General features: G+C 45.8%; 1 protein-coding gene across 3 annotated transcripts; it reads right to left on the bottom strand.

Moving 5' to 3' along the window:
• Window positions 1-745: 745 nt before the first annotated feature.
• Window positions 746-25,800, bottom strand: zbtb4 (zinc finger and BTB domain containing 4). Of its 3 annotated transcripts, XM_069518851.1 has the most exons (4): window positions 25,745-25,800; window positions 20,151-20,288; window positions 19,319-19,429; window positions 746-9,239 (listed from the first exon to the last, which is right to left on the bottom strand). In XM_069518851.1, the coding sequence occupies exon 4, from the start codon at window positions 9,221-9,223 to the stop codon at window positions 3,740-3,742; it is 5,484 nt and encodes a 1,827-aa protein (XP_069374952.1). In that variant the 5' UTR covers window positions 9,224-9,239; window positions 19,319-19,429; window positions 20,151-20,288; window positions 25,745-25,800; the 3' UTR covers window positions 746-3,739. The 3 variants fall into 3 exon arrangements, with proteins under 3 accessions (XP_069374952.1, XP_069374951.1, XP_069374953.1); XM_069518850.1 differs by lacking the exons at window positions 19,319-19,429; window positions 20,151-20,288; window positions 25,745-25,800 and adding an exon at window positions 15,677-15,814; XM_069518852.1 differs by lacking the exons at window positions 19,319-19,429; window positions 20,151-20,288; window positions 25,745-25,800 and adding an exon at window positions 10,794-10,909.
• Window positions 25,801-26,865: the final 1,065 nt, after the last annotated feature.

The raw sequence follows: 26,865 nt of genomic DNA, 5'->3' as shown, positions 1-26,865 counted from the left end.
ACCACAGTATTTTATGAATTTAGAAAAAAAAAAAACACACAAAATGTGTCGTTGATAATATTACTGAAAATATATAAACGTGATGGAATGTATAACCAAGTAGAATCAGGCCCAAATCTGCGCCAAGGCCCAACATTCCGTTTATGAAACCACATTTAAAGTCACTAGATCCAGCTTTTTATATGGATCTGCACCAAATTGCACACACTTATAAATATCAATGGCCCAGACATTTCTTTTCATCAAGATCCATGAATTATTGTCTGAGAAAAAAAAAAAATTCTATCTCACAATGTTAAAGAAAGTGGAAAAAAAAAAAAAATCCTGGATCTGCCCCCTTACCGGATTTGAACCATCATTTGTTAGGCTCTTCCTGGGGTTAGTCCCAACTCTTCCACAAACTTTCATCTAAATCGTTTTTTTGCAAATGCAGCTGAAAACACCCCCCTCAGCAGAGGTAAAAAAAAAAAAAATTTAAAAAGCAACAGATGTTGATTTTACACTGATGCAGTGAAAGAAGTAAATTATATCTATATCAAACAATTCACTTTGTGCTTTAAGGAAAAGCAAAGGATCTCCAGTTAACAAAGAAAAAAAAGTTAAATACACTTTTCACTGCAGAATTCAAGCAATGTGAAACCAGGAAACTGCCAACTTCAAGCACGTGGCTCATATTCAGATTTCACAAACAACACGTAAAGATTAATAGACAATTAAAAAAGACGTGAGACCGGACTAAAACTGCTTTCATTGGGTCATCAGGTTAATACTTTATTTTTGTTTGATTGCAGCAAAGAGAAAGAAAGGGAGACGGAAACGAGAGGAGAGAGAGAGGACGAGGAGAATATGGGAGGAGGAGGCTACAGACTTTGGGAGAGCTGTGGCTACAAGCCTTTGTATCAAATCTAAAGACAAAGTCATCAGGCAACATTAAAACATCTCTTAAAAATAACATGAACATATTTTTGTGGGCTCTATATGGCACAGTATTACCCTAGACATGTACACGATACCAAAAACAGTTTAGCCACACCCCTACAGCTATGAAAAGCTTCGTAGCAAACAAAGCCATGAAATCTATCTCCAAATCATCTCTCAAGAAAACGCTCATTTTTGCTCCTCAAAATTTCTTATGCCATAACAAGGCACCTCAACCAGTTGAAATCTGGCAGATCCACGTTGTACGATAGATAATTATCTTAAATATCAAAGCAGAGGCACATTCATTTAAACTAAAACATACAGTAAGTAGTTGTATATTACCACCAGATTCCAGTCCAGTCACTACAATACGTCAATTTGCATGCTTTTGGTCTGTGTGAAAAAACCGTGATGGCAAACTATGGCATAAGAAATGGTCCAAAAAACACAAACATGTCCATCTGCAGGAATGACTTGAGATTGTACATTGGAGACAGCAAGGCTTTTTTTTTTACACTGAAACGTACCCACAGAAAAGTGTCAGACAACATAAAAAAATAACAGGTGGCCCATACACTGTCGAGGGATACGCTGCTGCTCAGGCAGATTTATTTTGGTTTTCTTATTCACGCACTCACTCGCTCTCGCTTCACAAAGACACGTCCTCACGCACGCAATAAAAAGGCTTGTAACCACACCCAAGGGGATGCTTGTGCGCCCCTTCAGTTGGTCACGCTGTGTTTTTAAAACACCTCGGCCTGATTCCTAAAAGGCGTCCCAGCACCATCGACCCTGCACGTGCACGCACACACTGAGGCCCGCTGAACGGACTTCACCCAGAGGTGCAGTGCACGAGTGTATGCTTGAGGGAAGAGGGAGGATTAAACAGCTCCTAAATAGCGGCCGTGAGACGTAAATGTGGCAGATAGTTTTCGTGGAACTTCTCCAGACTGCTTTTGATAATTGATGATAAAATATTAACGGATATGGAAGATTAAAAAGACCAGAAAATATAAAAGGAAACAAAAGCTGTGCGCACAGTGCCAGATTTGCCGAGGATATAAACGGTAAGGAAGCAAGTGTTGCTCATGCGTTGTGGATACAGAACCCAAGTTTACTGACATGTTCCTAGGACTACTGTATATATGCATACCAGACGTTATACGGTTCTTTTACAGGTTATTTGTGTCAAAACTGAAACAAAACAGAACTGAAACCAACTCTACCATTAATGCAGCTGTACTTCATTAACCTCATGACTAAATTTACATTCATATTTGTACGTTTACTCCCCCCGTTTTTCACTGAAGCCACTTCCATCTGGTAAGAGGGCTAAACAACATAAAAACAACAACATAGTTCAACAGAACAAACATATAGAGATAACATTACACAACAAAAAGGCCCCAGGGGGGCATCTGGGGCAGTTTTTCAGCCACCACTTTGGCTGCGATCTCAGCCTTTTCCTACCACTAGGTAAATAACAGGGCAGGAGGGGAAACAGTTCAGACTATTCCCATCTCCCATCAGTCAGGGAACAGGAACAGTTTATTTATCCCCTCAAATCACTTCTGTGGGGCTTTCTGACTCAGAGACCAACAGTTTTGTGCCCATATATTTCTTTTCCTATATCCAGAAATAACTCAATACCCTGAATCCATTTCTCTTTTTCCTCCCTGTCGCCTTCCTCTTCCTGGCTTAGGACACGGAGCCTTTTTTTTCCCCTCTTCCAATCAAGGAGGTAAAAGCTACGCAAGGTGAAGGCTGTCTGGTTTTTATTCTTTTCCTTTTTTCTTGAAGGAAATGAGATGAAAAAAAAAAAAATGGAAGTGCAACGGTCTACCAGCCTTCAATTCTTACCCAGTGGCCAGCTACATATCCCAAGCAGCTACAAGTGTCCCCTTTAAGTGACCACTACTTTTCTATTTTGTGCACATAAGGTACAAACTATGGTGAATGCTATACAGATCCAACAGTGTCATCTGGCCACAAAGTAACACGGTTGAGACACGAGAAGCTCAGATGATCTGTCGTTGTCACGTTCAGCCAATGATTTGGATATGAGGGATCACTTCTAAATGCACTTTTATACATTGACCTACAGTAGCTATCCAACTAGAGTAGGAATGCTGTGTGCGTCTGACACAGAATGACCTAGCCATTCATGCACGTACACCCATCCATACATACACACACACACACACTCTCACACATACGCAGCAATACCTGCTTAAGCCAACCTCTGCATGCACAAATCCCTACATACATGTGCATGTACATGCTCATATATATCTTTCATCTCACGACAGGATACACCTGCACTCGCAGTTTCACCGACTCGCCTCTCATCCCTTATCGTTGCCTTCCCTGAAGAGTGTTTATCCTCGTTTTGCCATGACTATAAAGGGAAGCTGACTGAACTAATTATTCACACAACACACACACCCTGTTAGAAGTTCTTATTCTTATATTATAGATAATATAATGAGTAGGAGAGGAAGATTAATCAAGCTCTAGAACTATGACACACTACAGCAAAACAGGAGAAACACAGGGAAAGGTGAGCAGGGAGTAAAGAGAGGGGAGTAATGACATGTCACTAGATTATCGGCCTCTCCTCCCCATTTCTTTGCTCCCTCTCCTCCCTTCACAGCTACTCCTGATTTAATGCCTAGCTCTGATCTCTACCGAATAAAAGAGAGGCAGGGGTACTGTGCGAGCGTCGTCAGTGACCCAGTGAGCACAACCCCCTCCTGCTCCTCCTAAACAGGCCAGGCCGTCCCCTTTAGAAAATATTCCTCTTTACGCTTCTGTTGTACTAAGGTTTGCCACTGCTGTCACGATGCTTCTTGCCGCTGCCACTGCCGCCGCTGTACAGGCTGGGATTTGCCACGAGGGGGTGGGGTGCTGCGCCCATGTAGGGCCCAGTGGCGGCTGCGTAGTTGAAGATGGCTGGAAGGAACGGCAGAGGCTCAACCTTGTCCCCCCCAGGTGCCATCATGTTCAGGGCCACAGGAAGAGCTGCTAAGTTATAGGGATAGGCCAGCAGCTGGGGCCCATAGAGCAGCTGGTAAGGGTCTGGATAAAATGGCAGCTTGGCCAGGTCCCCGCCATGAGGGACCATCACTTTTCCCAGTGGGCCAAAGGGAAGAGGTCCAGCAGGATAGGAGGACATGAGCAGATTTTCATCCTGCTTCTTACCAGAGCGGTAGCTGTCCGGCACAATTAGGGGTAGGGGATAATCCTGGGCAGGGTAGCCCACTGGGGTGGCGCCCCCCTGCTGGGAGTCTCTGGAAGAAACAGTGTCCTGGTGCTCGGGCTCAGGTGGCTGAGGGGCTCGGGGGAGAAGCAGAGCGTGGGCAGAGGGGCGGTCGCCGGCACCAGCTGCTCCAGTGGGCAGTGTGAGCCTGTCGAGTCCTTGTGAGCTGGAGTGAACCTGACGGTTGGCTTGAGATAACAGTCCAATGGTAGAGGGAGACCGACGCGGGGACTTGGGAGTGTGCCTGTGTGAGGAGGGTCCATTCATAGTGGTTTGAGTGGGGATGTGCTGGGGGGACTGCACAGGACTCAAGGGCTCCTCTTTAGGGACCAACAGAGCCATTTGGTCCTCTGGGGCATGAGTAACTCTGCTCATTTTCTGGGCCCTCTCTATCTCTTTTTCTCTCTCTCTCGCCTTTTCTTTCTCTCTCTCCCTTTCTCTCTGTCTCTCAAGCTCCCTCTCCGTCTCTCTTTGCCTCTCTACCTCCCTCTCTCTGGCTAGTATCGAGGACATGGTAAGGTCTTGTGCTTCATCGGGAGAGGGACTCCTGGACAGTGACTGAACTCTCAGATCTTGGACCAGAGGTGCTTCCTCATAACCTGCGTGTAGAAACACACCACTCCCACCCTGCCTCTCCCTGTCCATAATGACCCCATCCCGTTTCACGAATCCGCCCTCAGAGCTGGGAGCTGTTGTCATGGAAACAGGAGCAGCAGCGGTTATTCTGGTCTGTGACGTCATGGGCACATTTGGAGAGATGTTGGTGGGTGCCACGACGTGCACAGGGCTGGGTATTCTGTAGATCTGACTGTCTAGGTTCTTTTTGCTGGGGCTGCGGTAGTCCAGACATTCGGCTCCGTTCATGACGAGCACGCTCTGAAGAGCTGAGGGCGCGGTGGGTGTGAATTCATGTTTAGTGGGCGTGAAGTTAACTGGACTTTCTAATGGAGGGTCTGCTGTTTGTGGGCTGGGCTCTCTCTCTACAGCTGGATGGGCGAGCCCTTTTAGTTCAGGCCTGTCTCTGGATTCTGACCTTCGATGTTCAGCCGTCAGTTCACTGAGGTGGTCTTCACGCTGCTGCGATGCCAAACAGTCACTACTGATGGGCGGGTCTGGTGTTGAATAGCTGATAACTGAAACAGAGAGCGCACTGGGAACCTGCCCCTTGTCAGTCTCTACGTCTCTGCTAACGGTGTTAATAACCGTCTCTGTTGTTTTTGGCTCTGAGGCTTTATCATCCCTTTCTCTTTCTGGGGAGCTGCTTAACTCGTGGCGTCGGATGTGGCGAGTTAGTGCTGAAGATGTCTTACACACCTTGTGACACTGTGGACAGGTGTGTCGTGATAATGCTCGTCTGCTGAGGCGACTTGGACTAGAGTTTCTCCCTACTATTCCCACTTGCCCCCCCTTTTCTTCATCATACTTTGCAATCTCTGGCACAGATTTGATCCCGACCCCTTCAGCTTGCTCACCAAGTGCCACTTTAGGGGGTGCAGAGGGTGCGTCAGTGGGCTTAGGATGCTGGGCTCTCTGGTGGTCTTCCAACTTATCCCTTGAGGGGAAAGTGGCTCGGCAGAAGAGGCACACAAACTCCAGCAGATGGCTCAGCTCGTGTTTGTCTCGCTTCCTGGGGCTTGAGAACCAGCGGCCACATGTACCACACTCTGCTGCATTCCCGTTAGTCCAAGGCCTCCTCTTTATTCCCATAGGAGCCCCTGAGGTAGACGGAGGAGGCTTTGGAGAGTGCAGAAGAATGGAAGAAACCTTGTGACAGGCCTGTTGCTCTTCTGTGTCTTTGTTTTTATCCTTTAAAGGAGCAGAGAGACAGTCCCTCTTTTTCCCCTCTCCCTTAACTCTGTCAGGTTTTTGGGGCTCCTCATTAGTCCCATCCTCTTCCTCATCTTGTGATTTCTCTGTTTCTTTATTTAGACGGTTCTTGAGCCTCTCCGTCCTCCTCTTCAGCCGGATGGAGCGCTTGTATTTCAGTTTTCTCTGCCAGCTCTTCACCCTCTGCAAATGTGCTTGGGCCTTTCTTTTAGGCTTGTAGGAGTAGTAAGGCCTCCATAAATTATCCTCCATGTCGTGGTCACTCTCCTGCTCCCTCACCTCCCGACGGAAGTAGTACTCCCTCACTCCATCAGGGGATTTGGAGCTCTTTTTCCTCACCTCCTCCTCACAGTCTCCTTCCTTATCATCCTCCTCTTCCGTGCTGGCTCTGCGGTGCAGGCGGTGTTTATGGTGATGGTGGTGAAAGTGAGAGTGGCGTGGATCCTTGACGTCCCGCGCAGATGATGTTTCACTGCGTTTGGATTTGGGGGGAGAAAGGCTCTTGTCTCTCCTGAGGTCTGTCTCAGAGATGCTGCGCTTGACTATGGCTTCCTCACCGATGCGTACAGTGATCTGGCACAGTGGCCCCGCCTCTTTGACTTGTGACCCTACAGATGCTAGCAGCTGCTTTGAGTTAGAGGTGTCGCTCTTGCTGTGGGACTTGCGTGATTTGTGAAATAATCTACCTGCCTCTGCCTCCCGTCCACATCTTGAAGTTGAACCATTCTCTCTGCTATCTGAATTGTCTCTTGATCTCTTCCTATAGCTATCTGCACTATCCCTTTGCTTTTTAATTGGCCTGGGGCTGCCCTTGTGTGAAGTCTGACTGTTGCTGGTTTCAGGGGACGGGCTGCTTAGTGGGCTTTTTTCGCTTCCAGAAATAACCTGGTTGCTATGTACAATGACAGAGGATGACACGGCTGTTCCATGAACTATGACAGAGGGTTTTGTATGTCCGTATGTTATCACAGAAGGCATGCTAGTTTCTTTACATGTCTTGGGAGTTTTGGTTTTGTTGCTACTAGACATTTTAAAGGAGCCACTGCCTCTGCCCTGCTCTGACTCATGGGCCTCGCTCTCATGTTTTTTAACGTGGGGCATGTCCGTTTGGGGGAGGGGTGTTAGTCCAGAGACGTCTCTGCGTTCTGGAGCCACAGAAACAGGGAAGTCATCAGGGAAGGCATCTGGGTCAGGCTTAACACTCTGGGGGTGGGCTCCGCTGATGAGGCTCTGTAGGTCCCCAGAGCCCAGAGCACAGCCCAGACCGGGCAGGGAGAGGGGCGGTGTTTCAGTTGGTGGCAGAAGCAGGCCATTATGCAAACTGTCACTGTAAGTCTTGTACGGTCTCTTCTGAGAACGCATGGGGAGAAGGCGGTAGAGCTTGAGGGCATTAGCTTTCTGCTTATAGCCGCCATTAGCTGTCTTTTCACTGGAGATGAGGCTGGGGTTAATCCCGTGAATGGTTTTCTGGTGTGTTTTGAGATTGTAGTAGGTGGCGAAGGCGTCCCAGCAGAAGATGCACTGGTAACGTCGCTCTCCTGTGTGCCACACCTCATGCTTGGTGCGGTACTCAGCCAGGGCAAAGACTTTGTCGCAGTAATGGCAGGGATATTTGCGGCGCCATGAGTGCACATTAGAGTGACGCTTCAGGCTGGATAGGGTCATGTAGGATCGCTCACACACAGAGCAGAAGTAAATGACATTGCCATCTACCACCTTCACAAAATGGTGCTCATCACCCGCCAGTAACTCTGCGTCTGCTGCATCATCACCTTGGATACGCGCCAGGAGGCTCCGTGCTTTCTTTCCTGGCCGCGCCTTACTGATGTCTGATTCTCCCACAATCATTCCCCCCTCCACTCTCACCTCACCCTCCTCCAGCGGCTCCTCCTTTGGCTGCACAGTGAGAGGAGGAGGGCCCAGGCTGTTGGAGGGTAGGCCTGGCATCTTGCAGGAGGCCTCATGGGATTGCAGTCGTTTGCTGTGGATGAAGACTTTGCCACAGAAACGGCAACTGAGGGCACGGCTGCCACGATGCAGCCGCATGTGGACTGTGAGAGAGGAGGCCGAGCTGAAGAGACGGTGGCACACACCACAAATCAGCTCAGGCTTCAGGCTGTCGGTCGGAGAATAGGAGGACGAGTGAGGGGGGGCAGTTAGACCCTCAGATGGGGGAGGAGGAGGTGGTGGTAATGGGGGAGGGAGGTGGAGGGTGGGTGGATGAAGGCTTGGTCCATGAGGGCTTCCCAGTTTCCCAGCTGGTCTTCCTGTTATTTTGTCTCTCCTGTCTGCATCCCCACATCTCTGATAGGCTGATGCGCCCAGGCTGAAGAGGATCTGGGCAGTTTGAGAGGGCGACGCTGTACCGTTAGTGATCCTATGCCTCTCGTCCCATCCATCAACACCATAACAGGCCCCTAAAGACCCACTTGAGGATCTTGGGGGTGACCTCTGAAACTGAGTCTCTGGATTGAGTTTGGAGCATTTCAGAGGAGGCGGAGATTTTATGTCCTTCCTGATAAGTGCATGAACAGTCATGGGAGATGAGGAGGAGGAGGGCGAAGAGGACGGAGAGCTGTCCTGCCTTGGGGGCTTAAAAGGTCTGTGCTTTACATCCATGGTGGCATCCAATTTCCACAGCGACCCCTCATCCGAGCTCTTGGAGGACGGACGCCGTCGGTGGGGGGAAGGAGAGGATGAGGAGGAGCTGCGACAGTGGTTTGGAGATGTCAGAGAGGCTGGGAGGGGGGCGGCACTAAGTGGGAAGCTTAGGGTAATTTTTGCATTTTTAGGTCCATCAACCATGTCCTCCAGTCTGTCCTCCATCATGGCTTCTCCCCTGCCTCCATGCCTTTTACCCTTCATCTCTGACTGCTCAGTTTCCCCTTCCTCCTCCTCCTCCTCCTCCTCCTCAGACTGAGAGGCCTCCCCACGAGACCAGGCAGGCTTGTGTAGTCCTTCAATCTTTTTCAGGCTGTACAAATTGACAGGTGGGTGTAAGGGTGAAGACGCCTGAACTGCCTGAAGGGCGTCTAGAGCCACAAATGACAGTGGTGGGGAAGACCAAGGTATCAACCGCTGACTCTGGTGGCACGTGGCGTCCTTAGCTGCAGTTTGTGTTAGGGGAGTTAGCCCAGGCGCCAGTTGCTGTTCACTCAGAGGTGACTGGATAAGGCCCGCGTGGAGGGGGTCCCATACCTTTTCACTGGACACCATGACCAGCCCCCGAAATCTGAAAGAGAAATGAAATAGAATATATTAGCATCATAGACATCCTGTGGTAAATGCAAAACACCAAAATGTACATCAACAAAAAATAGAAAAGAACAATACACCGAAAGCTTTTTCAGAAGCAGTCATGGCGCTCATGGAACACTTGAGAAAAGGCTAAGAAAACTAAATGCCCTCGCAATGCTGAACTTCGACAGCTCAGCCAGGAATGGTGAGTGTGAGGAGGGAGAGGGTAGGGGGAAGGAATGAATCTGCGGCAGTGCTGGTTTAGATTTCAGCGTGCCACAGCCAAGCCTTCAGAAAGGCATTCCAGAGATCCATCTCCGTCGGCTGTGACACAACATTCCCAATGCCTAATTGGAAGGCGCTCAGATTTAATCAAGATTCCCTCAGAATAGAGTGTTGACTTAGATTCATGGCCCAAACACGTAAAAATAGTCCTGCACTCTTGCTATTTGAGCAAGGGCTTTGTTAGCCATTCCTGGCAGTGGCTAGTGTTTGCCGGGCATGACTCTAACCACTTATTTGTGAAGGCAAAGGTGGGGGGGAAGCAGGGAAGAGGAGATGGGAGGGAGATTGCATGCATGTGCACCAACAGTTTTTCCGCCCTCTGCATCCGGTACAATCTCAGCTGAGCTGCAGAAGATGAGCGACAGGCTATTCTCATTTCCATTCTAATTCAACAGCGACTGTGTTGGAAGCAGCAATTTCTCCTCATATAAAGTACCCGCAGATTCACATGCAATAAGCAATTTGCTGTTATTACTTATTGACAAATGGTTTCATTTGTTTAGGTCTGCAGATTAGGTGGAAGAACAGAGACGGTGTGAGGCTGTAATGATGCGACGAGATGAAAAATCCTCAGTCATGCTTTTCTGCCTGCGTTTTCAAGCAGCAAAGCAGCCAGGAAGGCAGGCCGCTGTAAAATTCCACAGGCAGCCCTGAACAGGCAGAAACTAGGTCAGCACTGTTATTGCAGAGGGAAGAGGAGGGAGAAAGAGAGAGAGAGGGTGAGGATGAAGCAGAGTGAAAGGGTGATAGAAAAAGGGAGAGAGGGAGAAAGAGAGTGAGGGTTAGGGAGAGAGCAAGAGACAGAGAGAAGGAGAGAGGAAGAGGAGGGAGGGGGGGGTCTCAAACAGGAACAGTCAGACACACTGCACTGGCAGACAGACGGGAGCCCAGGCAAACACACACACACACACACACACACACACACACACACACACACACACACACACACACACACACACACACACACACACACACACACACACACACACACACACACACACACACACACACACACACACACACACACACACACACACACACAAATAAACATGCATGTGCAAACAGCACAGTGAATATGCTCATATATGCCCACAGGCAGGACAGACAGACATAAACAAAGCAGTTGAAGTGGATGGACCCACTTGCAAATGACATTCAAAACCAAAAGGTGAATCTGAGGCCAACATATCCCCGAGACTGCGGACACAGGTGGAATAAAGTACAGTCAACAAAAGGAAAACAGAAGAGTCTAGTGATGACATACTTGGATCAAACAGTGGAACATACTTCTTGTCGTACGGAGACAAAAAAAAAAAAAGATGGAGTCTGCTTCACCAGTTCGTGCATATTCAAGATGATCTGTGTCTAGAAAGAAGGATGCACAATGTTGTCTCCCCAGGGTTGCCATTTTTTGTTGCTCTGAATTGAATCAGGCCTTCACTGTCGCTCACATTTGCTGAGCGATAGATGTTGTGCAGGAAATCCCTCATGGCAAGCGCCAGCCTGCTACAAGTGGGCGGACACACTGAGAGACAGTGCTGAGGCAAAAAATTTCACCATCTCATCTGATGCCTGCGCCGTGGAAAGGAAAATGCGTATGACGCCCCCTCGCTATTTTTCTTTATCTCCCTGTGACGCACACAGCCTCAGCACAAGCAGAGCATGCACAACATGCTGTCTGGCTGTGACAGGCCGCTTTTAACACGCTTTAAACGAGCTGGATTTACTCGCACACACAGAGACGTGTGCACAGACACACAAGATGCATAAAAGCACTGTCATGGCACATGCTTCAAACACGTCAAACACACAAGTAAAAATGACCATGAATGTAGCAAGAACCCTCCAGAAAAGAAATCAAAATAAACAGCAACCATGTTTCCACACTACTCTGCAACAGGATGTTCTGCACAAACAAACATGTTGGCTGGCCTGTGAAGTGTTCATCTACAATATTTACACTTGTGGCACTACAAAACCACACAGCACCAACAGGTGCTGAGCTGGAGCAGGACAAAGTAGACTCTAGTCAATATAAAAAAACATATAAAATACATTGGCGTTTACATGACAAGGGTTCTTTACTCAGAAGTAGAAGAAACGTTCCCCATGTCCTGAATTAATTTCATTCCATATCAAATGACAAATGCAAAAGAAAACACTGTCAGTTTTGATTCTGGGTTTTTTTTTTTTATTGTTAAATTTTAGGAACTAGAATGGTAGTAAGCTGAGCTCATATTGGTGGAAAACAAATCTCGCAATGTTTAAGAAAGGGGGAACAAAACAGTCTTGGGTCTTCCCCTTTGTCCGGATCTGTGACAACATTTAATGGGTTTTCTCTTGACCCACGTTCCATCATTCCACCATGGTTCGGGAAAATCCGATGGTAGTTTCCCATACTCCGGCTGACTAACAAACAAACCAACTAGGGATGTTCATCAGTAACCATTTTGATCGATTAATACCATCATACGTTAAATCTGTTAAAATCAGTTTCATCTGAGCAGGTATTTTCCGCTGTGCGTCTCACAGTTAACAAACAGCGAACCAGACAGACAGCATGTGGACAAGTTGCTATTTCTGAATAAAAACCGTAGAAAATGTGCTGAGGACTGAGTAGGCCTGAACATTTACGCAGTTTAACTGTGCATGCAGTATGGCAGCATGGCACACACAGTTGAATCCGGAATCTATGCCGATAATGGCTTGCCTAAGACACTTAAAACTATGGATGTTTTGACAGTCCAACAAATGCCTGAATTTTTCCTGACTCCGACAGGTCTGTGTGTGTGTATGTGTGAGTGTGAGTGAGAGGGAGCTAGCACAGCAGCACTGCATGTATGAGTTGATGAGCGAAACTTAATTTTCTACTGTTTATGCTGCTCTTTGCACATAAAATAATTAAATTAATAGTTTAAAAAAAAACTTGCATTGGTATTTTTAGTGCAGCACGTGTCTATTGCATGAGATTTTAATCTTGTTGATTAATAGTTAATAACTGGTTAACAAGCAACAGATACCGTTGAAAACACAACCTCCTCGATGGAGCTAATCACATAAACTTGACGATTAGTCTCCCTCAGCTCAGTTTAACGACGGGAAAAGCAGAAGCGCAGTTTGGCTCAATAAACCATTTTCCTGCTTGAATTTTTCGACCAACACAAATAAATAAAAAAATGTACCATCGACTTTGAGACACTTTTTCATTAGCATTTGAAAAAAACACATGGGGTGACTATGACCTTGCAAGCCATTCATTAGTAATCCACTGAATTTAAATGGACAATCAGTCACCGGGGACATCATGGCTGAAGTGGCCTTGCATAACATAAGGCAGGACGGCAGAGGAGTTTGGCTGGTGCGCCAGGTCAAGGGCCTTGAACCAGCCATTGAGCAATGTGTTTATTCCGCTGACACTGGTACTTGTGCTCACAGTCAGAAAAAGTTTGCAATATTTCATCTCTAAGGAAACTCCTCCACAGTCACACCACGAGTGCTGTAATATGACGCAGTTAAAAAGAGAACGTGCGTGCAAACTCAAACTTATTTGAAACTGTTGTTAACTATTCAGTCCAATACTTATTACGGACTAAAGGTCTGATCATTACAAACTGCATTTTTAACGATGTTAATGAATTTACTTCCACATTGCAATATGTAAACAGCAGACACTTGTACCACATCCTCATTAAAATGTCTTAAATATAGTGCAGCTTCTGGTCCCAGTTTCTCATCACAATTTATGTCGATTTGAACTTGACTCTTATTTCCTTGTTTTAAGGCCTTTAGTATTTTCTAAGATGAGGGAATAAAGCAACTTTGCTATGGCAAAATACGATGGTTAAAGAAATATGATCAGCGAGGTTGTAAATACGTTTAAAGATGATCTAAGCCACTAAATTGAGTGAGTTTAAAACTGACACTGCACAGGAAGCCTGTGTGTGTATAAAGCCACAGTAACCTGATGTATCTGAGCATAGCTGTGCCTCAAGTTTCTGCAGGTTCATGCTAAACCAGGGCAACTTCTGGATTTTGCATATTTGTTCTTAGCTTCTTATTTTTAGCATCATTTGTAGCATTCACGTACTTCATCAGTTTCGCAGTTGATCACGCATTACTTATAGAAACGATAATAGAAAGTACAGAAATAATTACAAAGTTGCAAAAGAAGTTATCTTTTGATTTTTCAGCAGTGATGAGTCATCATCCATATATATGTGTGTGCATGTGTATGTGTGTGTGTGTGTGTGAGGTTAAGGGGAGTGCCTGCAAGGCGGAATGTGGGGGGCCTCGGTTTTCCAGCCGGTGAGCCAGAGGCGAGGAGCATGTGGGAAGAGGAAGGTGTCGGTTAGGCTTTCTCCCCAGTGAGGGGCAGCCAGAGGGGCCCAACTATCAGAGCAGCAGTTGGTCTGTGAAGAGGAGGGTGTACGTGTGTGCGCGTGAGGGTGTGCACGGGTGGGGGGTGGGCATCGTTAGCAAGAACAGGCTACTGAACTCTTCGCAACCCCCCGGCCAAGAGAGCATGGTGGAGCCAGCCAGATGGGATAGAGGGCGGGAGGAGAGGAGGTGAGCGGAAGGGAAGTTGGAGTGGGTTTGGGGAGTGGTGGAGCAGAGGTGGCAGTGGTGGTTGTGGTGTGAGCGGGGAGGTAGGGGCAACTTCAAACACGTCTCCTCCATGTTCACATTTCATGGTTTCCTTGTCTTTCTGATCCCTCTCAGCATGACTGACTGCACCCCCCCGCCCCCCCCCTCCCCATGTGTAAACTCTCGTATCGTGGTGTTTTTGCATGCCGCTCCACGCACCAGCGAACCTGCCCATGTCTAAAACGCCATTCTCTCCATGGTCTGTTAGCTTTCAAACCAGCACGTAATTCCCATAATTCTGCTCGCTGCAACACAATCAGGAGAGGCTTTGAAACGCTGCAAGGCCAAAAAAGTACCCCCGGAGAGCAGTAACACTATACCAGTGACCTTTTTGAGGTAATTTCCCCAAAATCATTTTCAATTTCATGCAGGGTCCCAGTTGAAGGGGGCGTGATATCCCCACTGGAGTTCTCGGTCTAAAACTACCAAGGAACATTTGAGTGTAAGTATGGTTCAACCAAAGTGCGACTGTGGCAGGTCAGAGAAAATTAAGCGCTGCACCAGTTTCCTGAAAGCAACCAAGCTGAAGTATGTCAACATCCTTTATGTTGTGGTATTTAAAAAAACTAAATGTAAAGGAAGCCAACCAGCTCCGTCCTGCAAGTTGCATGCGAGCAGTGCCAACATCCTAACAGTGCATCGCGGCATCAAACTTAACGTCTATCGCCTGACCTATGACCCCTACCCCTGTGGCAGAGTGGATCATATTTTCCATACATTGAGTACAGGGGCTTGGCTTGGCATCCATGGAAACCAGGAATGTGGAGTAGTTGGCAGCAGATGCTCTGTTGTTTTGGAAAAAAAAAGTGAGGCTTAGGGCAGCAACAACGGGGTTGGTGACATCAATATGAGAGACAACGTCCAGCGAGCACAACAGGCTGTTAAAATGGAGGACAAACTGGACGGCCCAAATAAAAGAAAGAAAAGACAGAAGCAGTCGGGGGAAGTAGAGATGTTTACAGCTGCCTGTGTACACGTTTTTCTCCTCTGACGTTGTTTGCAAGTTGATGGCCAAGACCCCAACAACAAAGCTCCCATCTTGTCTAACGCCTGTGCTGACATGTGCTGGCTGACCCTCCCTCCCCTCACCTGCGGTGGATCGCAGGGACGCGAGGGGCATCGACAAATTAAAAGTTTCATCACAACCTCAAAAACGAGTCATCGCTCTTGAAAAAGAATTGCGTGGTGCGCCAGCGACAGAGGGGAGGATGAGGGAGACGAGGCCTGTTACTGGCACACGCACGCACGCACATAAACCCGCTTCCACAAACGCACACTGCACAAACACACACACACACACACACACACCCACTCCACCACCGCCACTCATGCCCCGACACACGCACGTTAAATTAAAAAACCTTTTCCTCCTCTTGACGCGTGAAGCAGCTACAGCAGCAGAGAGAAGCAGAAAAAAACAAGCAGGGAAACAACAGAATTCAGCCTCTTCCTCTCATTCTCTCTGTCTGTCTCTCTGGAAGACAAGCATACAAGAAAACGTACCTCGGAAAACCTCCTGCTGCATCTCTGCTGCGATGTGTTCTCTCCCCTCACACTCCCTCTCTCTCTCTCTCCCTCTCTCTCTCTCTCTCTCCCCCTGGTCTGTGTATATGCGCACGACTGAGTGTGTGTGTGTGTGTGTGTGAGAGAGAGAGAGAGAGAGGGAGAGAGAGTGAGCACAGGGAGAGGCGGTGCACACACACACACACACACACACACACACACAGGCAGCAGTGTGTGAAGACAGAGGGCAGGAGCGATTCTCACACTCGAACTTGCTCGCTCTCCCTCACTCACTCCCCCTTTTTTCTCTCTCCCTCTCTGACACACGATTCTTAGTGTTTTTGCTCTTTTTTTTCCAGAAAGTGACCCCCCCACACACACCACCACCCTCCCACCCCACTGAATCCAATCTTCTTTTTATTTGGAAGTGTTGTTCTCTCTCTCTCTCTCTGCACACACATGCATGCACACACGAACGCGCGCGCGCGCACACACACACACACACACACACACACACACACTTTATATACACAAAGCCCAGTGATAGGGAGAGGGAGGGAGAGGCAGAGGGAGACATAGTGGGAGAGCAAGCAGGCAAGAGGACGCCATTTAAGCAGTTTGTTACGAGCACTGCAAGTCCCCAAAATGGCTGAAAACAAACAGGAACCACGCCAACTCAAAAAACCTGGGCATGGGGACGGAAAGACAGACAGACAGAGAGGGTGTGAGAGGAGTGCGAGCGAGGGAGACGTAGAGAAAAGTCAAACACGGAGAAAGAGAGAGAGGACAAACTGGTGGTATGCTAATGGCGGATGGGAGCAGTGGAAGTGAAGTTGAGGGAAAAATGGAGGCGTTAAAGGGCCACTTCATTGGTGTGGCTCTGCACTTTGATAAAGTTTGGGTCCTTACAAGGAGCCTGAGAGCCTGCAAAAAAGAATCGTCAAAATCAATGCAGCAGAGGCTGAGATAACATGAATTTAACGGGCCGAGCTCCAAAAACGCTGGGACCTACAGTTCCCATGATGCAACTTGATAGCGTCTTTCCTTAGACTCTGCCTGCCTGGCAAAAGCCCACATCTTTCACACACACCACGTCCTTCGTTTCTAACTCTGAAGGGCATCATCTAAAATAGCACTGTGTGAAAAAGTCATTAACGGGCTGTGGTGGCGCAGACGTGTTCCTTCACGTAGCGGAGAAACAATTAAACACAACCCAGAAAGGCTGGTCTGACTGATCCATCCATTGATCTGATGGCCAAAAACACTGCACTGTGGTTGAGAAAGAAAAATGACAACTTTGGAAAGTTGTCACCATGACAGTAATTCTATCCTCGTATCCTTGTATTGACTGGCTGTTCACTTACACACACACACACACACACACACACACACACACACACACACACACACACACACACACACACACACACACACACACACACACACACACACACACACACATGCTGTTTGCAAATTACAGCTGGATTTTCAATCCTACAGGTCTCTTCATGATTCCTGAGTACGGTGTGTGGCATTTGATATGTGTCAAAAATGATCAGGGGATTATGACGTGTGCCAACAGTAGCAAAAAAGGCTCCACTCTCCTGGTCGTCCAAAAACGATTCTACTTTGATTCTACTGTCAAACCTTAGAAAACACCCTCCAATTATATAACTGCTTTCAGAGGCGGTGTATTATTCCCTGTGTAAGGTAAAATTAGTAAAATCCTTTCTAAGAGACAAAAGGGGCTAAAGGTGGACAGACGGGGACAGAAATTGGGACAAAGGCAGTCTCTTCGATTTGTTCAAACCGCTCAGCTAAAAGGTTCGAGGGATCGACCAACTGCTTTCAGGTCAGTGTGTATCTGTGTCTGAGCTAAAACCACAAGTGACAAAGCTTCCGCGTTGTTTTGCAGCACGATAATGCCGCCCGCCCCTCTCCAAAACAAATGGGCCCGCTGCACCGCCATCGAGGCCTACAGCTGGGTATCAATCATGATTCATCCGTATCCATACAAACTGCCCCACAATAGCGACTCTCTTGGTTCTGGTTACTCTCGGCCACGCACGTCACGGTCAGTGGAAATTCCACATATCTCCGTTCTCCCTCCATTGGCCGTTAACCACTTTGGCGGCCTTAGATCAGGAGGTACTCTCTCAGCTGGAACAAGACAGCAGAGAAATGGAGGGGTGGAAGAATGTTCTAGTTATGCTACAACACCATCATACTTCCCACTGTCCTTTTGAGTGGAAATGCTGCTACCCCCCCCCACCAGTACCCACCAACTGAACCTTGACGCCAACAACCCGCCCTCCTCCTACTCTTTCCCTGCCCTTTCCCTCTCTCCCTCTCTTTCATCACACTCTCACCCTCATTGTACGCTGCCACACTTGTCTCCATGGGAACCGCTCTGGGATTGGGTGTTGTTCCTGTGACCTCTCTGGGTCTTGGAGTTGGAACAACCCCCCCCCCCCCCCCGAACCCTCCACCCCTGCACGTTTTCAAAGCATGCTGCTTGTGAGTGGACGGGATATGTGACGGCAGCTGTGAGCAGGACGGGACAGTTCAAAATCTTCAATTATAACTAGAAGTGAAGCGATGTGTGTGTGAAGGGATGGAGGCTGAGTGTGTGAAGCAGATTGCCAGTTGGCAAAGACAATAGCATGTGTGTGTGTGATCCAGGAGTGCGGCCGCACAGTCCACACATGTGTGTTGGCATTGTCCCGTGGCAGCAGCCAGCCACCAACTCTGTATTCAGAGGCACCCCCGTTGTCCAGCCGTCTCCATTCATGGATGTTTGGCGAAACGTGATCATAGCTTTTCATGCTGTGCTACCAAGCGACACATACACACACACACACACATTTCTCTGAATGCACAAAGATGAAAAACGGACGAAGCCATCTTACATCTTGTAGCAATGTGCGAGAAAAAGAGGAGAAAAACACAGGCCAATGGGAACAATGCAGGTTTTGAGAGCCACGTGGGGGCAGCAGAAGACATGAACACATCACTCTCATATTATCATGTTTTCAGTTGATATGGCTCACGTGTTGGCAAACGGTCGACTATTTCCACCTCCACCAGGTACGGATCAACAGTAAGTGCATTAGTTACTCTCATTCGCGTCTGTTTTGGGGCTGCACTTACTCGGGGAAGAATTATATGACTCTTCGGTTGCTAAATGCTAAGGCTAAGCTAAGACTTAAGTATTTTAGCACGTCTAAAAAGTACAAATGGGAAAAAAACTGCGCAGCAAGTTCTCTGTGGCTCTGGATGGAGATGAAACTGTATTAGTACTAATATACGATGATATTGTTTTCCTGAAAAGCTTTTAAACAAACGGAGGCCATCTTATATTTCAGGACAATAACATGTTTGCTAACTACAAAAGTGTCACTTTACAGTATTGCATTATGGGTTATTAGTGCCCGTACATCGCTGCGAGGCGAGCAGGAGTTTTTCGTGTCTGTATAGTGACGCTTTCAGAGTTAATCAACTTTAAGAGTGTTACAGAGGAAATAAATTCGAGACGACTGAAAACAAATTCTTCTGCCTCACTCGACGTCCTTGCTACAGAGATGAATAATGTGATTGATAAATTATGTGAGAGGAAGGAGAGTGAGAGAGGAATTGACTCACCACAGTAACTAAGTCTGCTGACGAGTGCACTGGGAAAGTGAGCTGTCTGCAGACGTCCAACCCATACATAATTCTGGTACGCAGCCAGATGACTGTTGCACTGTCAGACGTCTGTGGAGGGAAGAGAAAAATCCTAATTCATTCACAGCAAAAGTCTTATTTTAACAGTGTTGGATGGAGTTTGTATGGCGCACATTAAGAACAACTTGAGGGATTACTTTGGGACATTGAGCATATGCGTTTCACCTTTCTCCTTCTAGAAGACAGATTCCCTTTAATGTGGTTGCACAGAAAACAAGATTCTTTTCGACAGTCCAGATAGTGCATGTACACAAAACACAAAGAAAAAAAGACCAAGACAACTCAACAGATACATTATTGCTTTAAAGTGTGTTAGGTAGAAGGTATTGCTGTAAAAAAGGTTGAAATTGCAAATATAATCTAAACATTGTATTATACTGTTAGTGCAAGTAATCAAGTGGAGAGTGGCTACTTGCACTAACCCAGTACTGCATTGTTTATGTGTTTTTAACAGTGCAATACATCCTACTGCTGCACATGTCTTGACTGCACTTGGAAAAACCAAAACCTGTCTTGTGTTTTAAAAAAATGTGTCATATGGAAAGCAGATTTTCGTTCCATAAAATACAGTGTAAGGATAAAGTTATGCGATTAGTATTAGTGCGTGAATCTACTGCATGAAAAGTTTTTTTACATCATATATCCAGGGTTAATTCTTACTAATAGGGATATACATGTGTGTAAAAATATCCTGAGGCGTGCTCAAGCATTGGTAAACATCCTCAGTGATCTCAAAGAGGAGATGACTAACCTGCTCTCCAGCTGACTTGGACTGAGATCAAAGTGGGAAGTCAAACGACGACCGAAGAGTTCATGTGTCAGTGGTTTTCTTAAAGAGGAAGCTGGGGCTTTGCGAAGACTTCGACGCAGCGACTCCTTATTCTGTAGCCTGCACGTAGACATGTGAGGACAGAGAGGGGGAATGAAACCACCGCACATGCATGTTCTACACGTACAGATAAGCAAGACAAATGTTTACTTTTGAGGCCAGACACGAACACACATAAAATGGTGTTTAAGCCCTCAGCATCGTCTTACAGACACGGGGGCGGTACAATGAATGACTTGACATTACCTCCTGAGGAATAGGGAGAGATGAGCGTGCTCGGGCATGTCCTTATTATTAGCAAACACGTCTCTGCTGTGTCATTACAAAGTGTAATGAGAAGATCCAGCCAGTGAACAGCTCCTACAAGATGAACTTTCACTTGTAGTTCAAGCAAATCACTTTTCCTCGGACTATCCTGAGGTACAGAGATCTTAAACACCAATAATCTCCCAGGTAGGATGTCTATACAGCTAAATGCATATTCACAAAAAAGGTGTAATGTAAACATCAAATGAAAACTTCAGTAACCTGAGAAAAGTTGCACTTTTGGACAGTTCATATAATCTTTCACAACTCATAAATACCTCAGAGCAGAGATGTTATGTTTTCACAACTCATGCCCTCATCTATATCTGTTAAAATGTACTATTTTCATTATATAACCACTCATTTTTGACAATACCTTTCCATCTTTTAGTGTAGTGTATTTTAAGTATGCAGCCTTTAAAGGTCATATGATATGTTTTTCCTATGTTGTTATCCTGGGTTTCACTGTATTACTCCACTTTGTATTGTTAACATACCAGATACATGTCAAATATTCACTTTCGTTTATTTTTCTGTACAAAATCAAACCTTTTTCTTTCCCCGCAAAGTCTCAAAATCTTTTCTTGACGCATCACAGGGTGAAGATAACCCATCTAATAAAAAGTTACGAGAGGCCTTGAGGTAAATGGGCTTCAACTTGGCACCTGTGAAGAGGATTTCAGCCGGGCTGAAAATGTAAATATTAGAGTTCTACCCCTGACATCCTCTCTCACATGGAAAAAATGTCAAACATCATCCTGAGAGCTGCAGCAGACTTTAAACTTTCATTACAGAGGTCACTGCCATCATGTTGTTCTGTTAAAATATACTATTCTTTAAAGAGTAATAATTCAAAATAAATAAGTTGTGCATAACTTTTAGTGTTTTATGCTTTCATTATCACAATTCAACACTTCCCAACCACGGAGCTTGGATCCCAACGGAATGTCAAAACTAAAAACTGAGGGGTTGTGAAGTTGCCTGAAAACGCAGGAACAAAAGATATATTTCTGTCACACAAAGTTTATTTATTTCCAGAATTACAACAATCTTTTCTTCTTGAGAAGAGTTAATGTTTGGAGGTACTACAAAGATTACACAAGAGAAAAATAACTTATTGGTTTAGCAGATTAGTTGTTTTATGCAACAACTGTTGAGCTGTTGCATGTAGTAGATTCGATATAAGGCGTCACAAGCCAAAAAATGTTGGGAACAAGTCTCACAAAATAACAAAAACGGCTGGAATCACAAAAAATATATTATGTAACCTCAAGAAAACAAGTCCATGGTGCTGACGTCACATTGAGAAATCATTTCCAGTGACAACGTGAAAAATCTTTACCCATGTCCTCTGTTACCTTTCGCAAAAATCACTGCATCAGACAAAAGCTGCATTTCAACAGCAGCTGAGTGAAACTGTGGCTTTCTGAGCTTTTTATGCTTCGGTAAAGAGGAAAATACTAATAATGACTGAAACGTTTTAGAGTTTCAGTAGAAAAAATTGTGGGTTCAATGGGTTCAATACTGCTCCACCTCTCGCCTGCAAGACAACACTGGAGGGCTGAAACACACACAAACTCAGAGGCTATCCTGAGCGGATGTCCACAACCTACATGCTTCAAATGTCAGAGTACGTCTCATACGTAGGACGACAGGAAAGACTCGAATGACAAGTGAGGATAGTCGCCTATAAAGTTGTGCAAACTTAATGAATAAGTGGAGGATCCAAAGTATCGGATGACAGAAATGTTTTTTCAACACCCGCAGTCTGACAGGCCTGATCCAGGTCCCCGAAGCAGACGCACTGTGCTATAACAAGCATGTTTGTGTGAGCTGTGAAGAACTGCTGAGTCACACAAACTGTCCCTGGGCACATACAAGAGATAAAAAGCTAAAAAAAGGAATTAGATGGGTGTAGGCCCCATGAGAGAGGTACAGTTGGCATGCACTTAACAATCAGTTTGATACGCAATAAACCGCTGGCAAAATTGGTTGTGTAACTGCACAGAAAAAGGCAAAGGAGAAGAGGAAGAGAGGGTTTGTAGTGTGAACGTTGCCAAAGGAGACTGGAAAGGATAGGTGGAAAATCATCTGGGAGGGGGTGCCTGATACGGTGTGGAGGAGAGAGAGAGAGGGGGGGGCTGTTTTTTCCACTGCCAGAGAGAGAACGGCTAAATCAAATTAATTAGCTCCTTCATCTCCAGGCAGCTACTGAGGCATGCTGTACTGGCGAAGACAGACATTCAGAGGGAGAGAGGAGGGAGGCCTGTAAGCACAAGAGAATGGGAGAAAGCAAGATAGTCCATGGTGGCGGGGTGAAAAGCCTGCGGTGTATGTGCACCATTCAGGAGGACGGGCAGCGGAGGGGAGGAAGGAGTGCACAGTTCTCCGATAAGCATGAGGGGTTGTTTTTGCTGGAGCCTCTGTTCAGGAGGAAGTGGCTGCATGTTGGCTGAGGCTGTGCACTGCTGCTGCTGCGCTTCGGGGCGATGCTACTTCCTGTTTCTAGACAGCCTGTATTTTAAGGGCACCGTAACCAACCCTGTCTCTGCACGCCTCTTTAAATAGCACGCTGACACTTCAATCAGAACCTCCCGGAAACATGGGGTACTGAGGAAATCTTGCACAAAGGGAAAAGAAACATGAGGTGAACTTGTCCTGTGATCGAAAATAAAATGATATATCACTTCTACTAGCTGTGCTGACAAGAGAAGTAAGGGAAAAGGACAGTTAAGAGGGAAAAGGGAAAAAAGAAAGAGAGGCAGATGGTCAGAGGGAATGGCAACATGCCAGGGGAAACACAACAGTAGGAGAGAAACCAAACACAAAAAAGTGAGAAAAGTAAAAAGAGGCAGGGCAAGTTGTATGTTTGAGAATGAGCCACCGCAAGCAGCATGAGGCCATCTATGAGAGTGCAAAAGAGAGGGATGGAGGGCATGGAATGAGAGAACAAAAGACAGTAGAAGAGGGCGTGAGAGAAATTATGAGGAAGGTTCGAGCACAACGGGGAAGATAAACTTTCTGTGAGGGAGGTAAAGCAATTATGTGAGTACAAGGGTGAAGAGGAAGGCCAAGTGGATTCACGATACATAAATGGAGTTCCGAAGAGCGCAACAATAGGTGAGAGGAGACGGATAGGGGAAAAAAATAGGATGCACGGCAAAGGAGATCCTGAAAGGCAGCGCCAGGGGTCAAGACCTTGGGAGACGAGCACAGTGGACAGCTCAGTGCAGGGTTGCCCAGACGAGACTTGGCTGCACTGTGAGAACCCCAGATTAGCACTAAGCCGATTGCAACGCGAGGTGGGATCAAGAGCAATTAATTTAGCACCCAGATAGTTCCAGGAAAAGGCTGAAAAGAACCTTAACAAAAACGCAGATCTCCTGCAAAACTCTGCGGCGTCCTCTGAGTCAAATACTAGGTGACTTAACTATTTTTCCGTCAATGAGGCGCCTGAAAGGAATCCTGGTAGATGAGAACTTGGAAGGCCTGAAAAGAGTGTGCGGGTGATAAAAGGATGGACAAAGGAAAGATGAAGACGCTTGGCAGGGGCTGACATCAGCCAAAACAAACACCCAAAGAACAGGACATTCTCTTGCGAACAGAAATGGGCTGGTCTTTTCCAATGGGATCGAAGAGAGCATGCCTCTGACCTTGCGTCACCCATCTGTATTACAAAACATCCTGGTGCATAACTTAAGGCGAAGTAAGACCTAAGAATGGGTTTTTTTGTTCATATAATGGGGAATTCCTTTCTTGTCTGCGCACAAGAAAAAATAAACCGTCATGACTTGACAAGTGACAAGTTTTTGGTCTACGTTTGATTTTGAGAATGAGGCAGTGAGGTAAACTGTGACTTTTTACACCATAGTGTCCAGTAAATCACATAGTGACCATGTGATTTACAAACTTACTACTAAGACCCACAAAATCGATCTTCACAGCCTTAAAGGACATTTTATATTTAGTTATTCATGCTCACAGTGATTTAATTCTCTTGGAAATTGTGAGTATATTCAGTTTTTTGCTGGATTATACTTCACCTGCAATGACTCGCTTGTTCAATACAATAATGAGGTTGAAATAATGAGAATCCAGTTAGTTTCGGCTTTTTAACAATAAAATCACAGAGAAAATAAATAGTCTGCGCCTCCCACCATCCTCTGCATCTGCCTGTCTCTCCCTCTCTTCTTGTTCTTTACTTTATTGTGCTGCAAAGCTCCTCCCTTCCCCACGTCCCCACCAAACCCTGCAAACGCACACACAGTCCGACTCTGACATCATCAGACAAGAGCTCCCCCTATAGATACATGAATCATCTCCGTTTACAGGAAATCATGTGTCTGGAGAACAGTCACATGTGCCACATGTACTGTTTACACATGTGAATTTGAATATATGGACAGTTGAGGTCAAAACACAAAGTTCTACCCAATAATATACTTAACTAAAATGTGCACTTAGACTTCACAAAGCAAACCACTGTCAACAACCTGTGACAAGTCACCCAGATCATGGCGTAATTGTCCAACTCCCAAAACCATCAGCCACTCTTCAATTTTAACACGGAAACGACAGGTATATAATACATATATATTTCAAACCACTTCTTAATTCCAATTCAAATATAAAAACACCCATTCATTTAGTAAACATTCTGCAATTTTCACCCGAGACAAAGTACATGTTTCACAAGTACTATCAAAAGCAAAAAAAAATACTGACTCCTTTCAAATAGTCTTAAATGATCAAATGCGTCATTATTATCTATGCAATTTTTTTTATTAACTTCATGTTATGTATGCCACTGTATAATCAACTCATATTTAACAGACTGATTCTGTTCTGTATGTAAATTCCACAGCTCAGTCAGATAAATGCTAGTGCTCAATAACCTCATATCCCTCTGAAATGTTGTGGAGACCAAATGTAGAGCATAAATGTGGAAAAACAAGTTCAGCAACACAGTACCTGACAAAGTGTTTAGTTTCTTTACACTTCAATGATAGGGATCAGACTTAAGTCAGCTGTATGATTGTTTCCCCCCCTCTGCGGTTTGCGTTACATTTTCTGTTTACATAAACCGTTTGCAAGCACTGTCCTGTCTGGTGTATGTTTTAAGAAGTCACAGTTAAAAGAAGGCAGTTTTAAAATAACCAGATTGCACAACCACTGAAGATATTTTGTTAAATTACTACCAAGCTACATACCTGATGGGTGTTCGCCCCTATGCAGTAACCTCCTTGGAGCAGTGGAGGGAGCAGGTCTGACAGTCTGGTGGGACTCGCTTCTGCACTGAAAACGTGGTTGTGCAATATCTTTGCAATGCTGATCATTCTCAGTGTGAGCCAGAGGAGGGAGCCAGCTGGTCAATAATGAATCCTTTGTATAGTCATGGCATTGCATGGCACATGGTGAACAAAGTGATTTACTGTCGCATTCCAAAGATTTCAAATATCTGACATGCATGCTACATCTTTTTTCCAACTCAGAACAGTTTCACTCTATAAGGATACTTGCAGATGGGGCACCTAGCTTCACTGCTGGGCTCGAAAGATACTGTCCTCTGCTGGACCTGGCGAAAAGGGATGATGGCAAAGAGGCATGTTCATGCTGGCAGAGGAACACACAAACACTGAGATATACCAGTCATACAGTTTCACATAAATGTGCTGATTTAATTGTGCAGAAAAGAATAGATCAACCCAGTCATGATGTTGGTTCAGTGTCTTTATTTAGTCCAATGGCAGCAATAATTACAACATAGCCTGACAAGATGTTCTTTTTAGCAGTATTACAGAGTCATACATGTTATAAACACTACATACTGAGATCATGCACTCGCAGCACGGATGGATTATAGAGAAGTTCAGATATTGTGTCTGGCTTTTACTTGCATTTCCTTTTTACTGTTATTACACAAAGGGACGACACAGACGAATTTCAGCACCTTTCACACAAACCTTATCTCTGCTTGAAAATGGATGATTAAGATTTACAGCTCTAAAGGAATCTGACATTAACATTAGCCCCTTTTTAGCTTTTGGACATTTTGAATAACCAGCAGGAGCCGAACGTTGTTTCTTCACTTACCTTGGATGTAACTAGCAGGAGCTAATTGGATAAATCTATTGTTTAACTAAATAATTGATCTGCAGACAAGATTGATGCTAACAGTGTTGTTGATTAAACTACGGGTTATAACCACGTACTGGCTAAACAGCAAGAAGCAGCATTCTTCCAATGCGAGACCAATAAGCTTGTAGTTAGCAAAATGGCTTCAACTTTCGACAGTGACGAAGAGCTCAGACTATTGAAACACTGGCTAACA

Source organism: Paralichthys olivaceus, chromosome 22 (assembly GCF_024713975.1).
Source record: "Paralichthys olivaceus isolate ysfri-2021 chromosome 22, ASM2471397v2, whole genome shotgun sequence".
Taxonomy (NCBI): domain Eukaryota; kingdom Metazoa; phylum Chordata; class Actinopteri; order Pleuronectiformes; family Paralichthyidae; genus Paralichthys; species Paralichthys olivaceus.
This window is presented reverse-complemented; position numbering and strand designations above follow the sequence as displayed.